This window comes from Olea europaea, chromosome 14 (assembly GCF_002742605.1).
Source record: "Olea europaea var. sylvestris chromosome 14, O_europaea_v1, whole genome shotgun sequence".
Classification (NCBI taxonomy): Eukaryota; Viridiplantae; Streptophyta; class Magnoliopsida; order Lamiales; family Oleaceae; genus Olea; species Olea europaea.
The window spans coordinates 4,874,272-4,878,332 of record NC_036250.1 but is presented as its reverse complement, the minus strand read 5'-3'; the positions used below and the strand labels follow the sequence as shown (position 1 = coordinate 4,878,332).

The window sequence follows — 4,061 nt, the reverse complement described above, 5'->3', positions numbered from 1 at the left end:
CAGAGATCTACCTTATGAGAAATTCTCAGATAAAATTTGTTTGTACCTCGTTCAACATTCTGATAGGAGACATTTTTGGTTTCATGTGGTTGACGTGATCCTTTAATGTGCAGAGTTTCATGGTAATGGAATTCATTCTCAGACGAGCTTTCCCATATGCTATATCTAAGTGGGGATGTGTAATGGTTTACTGGTAAAAAATCATTAAAACCTATTCATAGATTATCATAAGTTGATATGATCATACAACTGTCGGAGAAGGGCTTAATCCGAATCAAGAAATTGTCTTCATTATCGAAATGAAAAATACGCAATAAGTTTAAAATTGATGAAATTCAAATTTAATAATGTCTCTTTTGAGTCGTTAAGAATTGTATCATTTCTTGTTTTATACTTTTTCACAAGACAACTTTACCTTTTTCTTAAAAAGAAGCCCAAGGTCGTGGATGGCCGAGAGGGCCCACTTGGAGACTTGGGATCTGAGCAGAAAATGCAAAGGTTGCAATAAGCCGGTCGGCCAATAGGCAAAAGAAATCAACTAGTTTAGTTCTAATCAGAGTAAGCTCATAATAAGGAATACCTTAACCTGGGAACCGGAACGTGGCCATCCTTAGATTCTACCTTTATGGAAGGCATTAGCCTTTGGACAAATGAATACATCCAAACCCTATATATAGGCCATTTTATAGTTGAAATCTTGATATCGCGTGAAGCACACAAAACTCCCTTCCACAGGTATATACACGAATATCACCATCGTACTTTAAAAACACTGTAATTCACATCAATCCAGCTGGAAGTCTGGACACACTAAATGACAACACTGGAAGGGATGATTTTCCTTAAAAAACAAGAGGCAAATCCATACAATTTGATTTGAGAAAGGCAAATCCTTCAGAGTAGCAAGATTCATGGCAAACGTGAAGCTACAAAAAGGAGTTGCAAATCATTGCCTAGTTTTGTTGGAACTAACAGTAATGCATGAAATGAAAAACCTGCATAAAAGCAATTGGCATAATTTGCAAACTTTCCTGAAATTCAAGTTTCACTTGTCCAGACTTCCCTGAGAAGGTGGTGGATGCATCAGTATATCAGAAACAAGTTCCATGGTTGGCCTCAAATGTGGATTGGAGTGAAGGCATTTGGTTGCAATTTCGACAATGGACATCAAAACCTCCTCTTCTTCTCGAGTAGGGTACGGAATTCTTTGATCCAACAAATCTTTCAACTGTAAATTCCCAGGAGAGAAAGTTGTTACATTTTGAATGCTGTCACCAGGATGCTTTCCTTTGATCACTTCCAATGCCAACACTCCGAAGCTATATACATCACATTTTTCAGTCACCTTCATTGTGTATGCAAGCTCTGCCCAAAAGAAAAGGAATGAATACAATCAAAGCCATGTATCTATATTCATTGAACAAACATACGAAAATGGAAATATTACCCGGTGCAATGTAGCCATATGTGCCTGCAAGAGTGCTGAAATTCGATGAGTCCGATTTCAAAAACTTTGCAGTGCCAAAATCTGAAATATGAGCCTCGTAATGTGAATCAAGCAAAATGTTGTTGCTTGATATGTCTCGATGAACAATTGGAGGCAAACAACAATGATGCATATAAGACAAAGCATGAGCCGTGCCTTTCAAGATATTAAACCTTTTAGGCCAATTCAATGTCTTAGCTTCTTCATCTATGCTCAGAGCTTTGGCCAAACTACCTTTGTCAAGGTATTCATAGACCAAAAATGAGTGTTGATCATTTGAGCAGAAACCATAAAGTTTCACAATGTTCCGGTGCCTGATTTCTCCCAGTGCTCTTATTTCAGTGAGGAAAGCTTTACGGTTCACCGTTTCAGACAAGGAATGAAGTCTTTTCACCGCTACTATAGCTATTTCAGACGAGGATTGAAGTCTTCTTGCTGCTACCGTGTTTTGAAATGAAAGTCGTGCCTTGTAAACACTTCCACATCCTCCTCTTCCGATGCAAAATGCTTCATCAAATTCATTTGTGGCCTCTAAGATGTCTTTATACGTGAGTTTTCTATTGAATATGGTGAGACAATCATAATCTTCATTCATTGAATTCCCCTGTCTGAGTTTATACATGATGAAGAGCCCAACTGAAGCAAATAGAAGCAGAGGTGCACCAAGAAGAGGGATTGCAATCATCAAAATGAGTTTGCGGCCATTTCGTGTCTCAGGGTTTTTGCTTTTGCATTTTTGTAATCCTGAAATATTTCCGCACAATCTTTTGTTCCCTTGTAGTTGTTCTATAGAGATATTTTGAAAGGATTTGCTATTAGGAATCGGACCCTCCAAGTCGTTATAGGATATATCAATGTTCACTGAACCAGGCATTTCTTGAAAACTCTCAGGAATGAGTCCAAAGAGGTGATTGTGGGAGAGGTTTAACATCTCCAGGCTTGACATTTTTCCTAATTCAGATGGTATTTCTCCAGTGAGTGAATTATTACTCATATCCAACTCGGACACAAGAATTAACTTACCAAGCTGAATAGGTATTCCTTGGATAAAATAGTTGTTGCTCAAATTCAAGTGATACAATTGCCTGATGTTTGCTAAATATCTTGGTATTTGACCTGTCAATATGTTTCTGGAAAGGTCAAGGTATATCAACTTTGAGAGTGATCCCAATTCTTCAGGTATATCCCTAGAAAGTTGGTTGTCATTCAAACGAAGTTCCAGAAGTGAAATCAGCTTCCCAATTTCCTTCGGGATCTCCCCATATAACTTATTTGAAGAAAGATCGAGTAGACGTAGTTGACTCAAATTTCCAAATTCTGGAGGAATGCGTCCCGTAAGGTTGTTCCTCGCAACTTTCAGACTTTGTAGCTGTTTACTACTATTCCAATTAATGGAGAGTTCACCAAAGAATTTATTATCACTAAGATCGATGAATGCCAAAATTGGATAGACACCAAATTCTTCGGACAGATTCCCAGAAAACCGGTTGCGTTCAAATCTGACTCTGACAAGACTGGAGCAGTTCTTTAAGCTCTGAGGGATTGGGCCTGAAAGTCTATTGGAATGCACAACTAATCTTTCTAGTACTCCTCCACCACATAACTCTGGCAAATGACCGGAAAATCGATTTCTATACAACGTCAGCCTGAGCAGTTTTTTCAGTTTTCCCAGTTCACTTGGAATGGAGCCAGAAAGTTTGTTGTGAGGTAGGGACAAAAAATTTAAATGGCTTAAATCACCTAAAGAAATTGGTATTGGACCTGTGAGATTATTTCTCCTCAAGCACAGTCTCTTGAGTGATTTTAGCTTTCCTAACTCAGTAGGAATAGAACCAGAAAGTCGATTATCGAAGAGGCGCAAAATAATTAGACTTGTAGCTTCACCTAGCGAAGCTGGGATTGGACCAGTAAGATTATTTGTCCCTAAATTTAGTCTCTGAAGTGATTTTAGCTTCCCTACCTCAGGAGGAATTGAACCAACAAGTTTATTTTTGAAAAGGTGTAAAATTTGTAGCTGATCCAAGTTTCCTAGAGTGGGAGGAATGGAACCTGTCAGCATGTTTGAGCCCATGTCAACTTCTACAAGATTGATGAGATTTCCCATTTCTTCATGTATGGATCCATAAATTTGGTTGTTGCTGAGATTCATATAAGTGAGATTTTGAAGAGACGTGAACGGAAATTTATATAGAGTGGCATGAATACTTGCATTTGTGAGGTTCAGTCCATGAACACTTCCATAGATGCAAGAAACTCCATACCAATTACACGGATTGGCACTGGCAGTTGCTTTTGGATGGCCAGAAAACTTGGTGGAATTGACGGGTTCAAAGGTCCATGAATTTAGTACTGAATTGTTGGGATTTTCAAAGCTGGCTTTCCATTTCAGTAGAGCATTTGCTTCTGTGGAAGAACAGGCAGGGTTAGGATAAATAAAGAAGAGAAGAAATGGGGACACAAAAAATCTGAAATGAGAGAATTTCGGCATGTTTTTTGTACTTAGGAGCAAATTATGGGGCTATGGAGGAGTGACTTATAGATGCATAATTTTGAGGGAAAATTGTAGCATTAGGTC

The 4,061-nt window shown here is 38.4% G+C and overlaps 1 protein-coding gene across 1 annotated transcript; it reads right to left on the bottom strand.

Annotated features, from left to right (window-relative positions):
* Positions 1-316: 316 nt before the first annotated feature.
* On the bottom strand, positions 317-4,009 carry LOC111408871 (MDIS1-interacting receptor like kinase 2-like). Its single transcript, XM_023038687.1, has 3 exons — positions 1,448-4,009; positions 581-1,365; positions 317-479 (listed from the first exon to the last, which is right to left on the bottom strand). The coding sequence occupies exons 1-2, from the start codon at positions 3,972-3,974 to the stop codon at positions 1,046-1,048; spliced, it is 2,847 nt and encodes a 948-aa protein (XP_022894455.1). The 5' UTR covers positions 3,975-4,009; the 3' UTR covers positions 317-479; positions 581-1,045.
* Between the last annotated feature and the right edge of the window lie 52 nt (positions 4,010-4,061).

Coding starts and splice junctions, on each gene's coding strand:
- LOC111408871 (XM_023038687.1), bottom strand. CDS start 3,974: ATGCCGAAATTCTCTCATTTCAGATTTTTTGTGTCCCCATTTCTTCTC. Junction 1,366..1,447: donor ATATGGCTACATTGCACCGG/GTAATATTTCCA, acceptor TCTTTTGGGCAG/AGCTTGCATACACAATGAAG.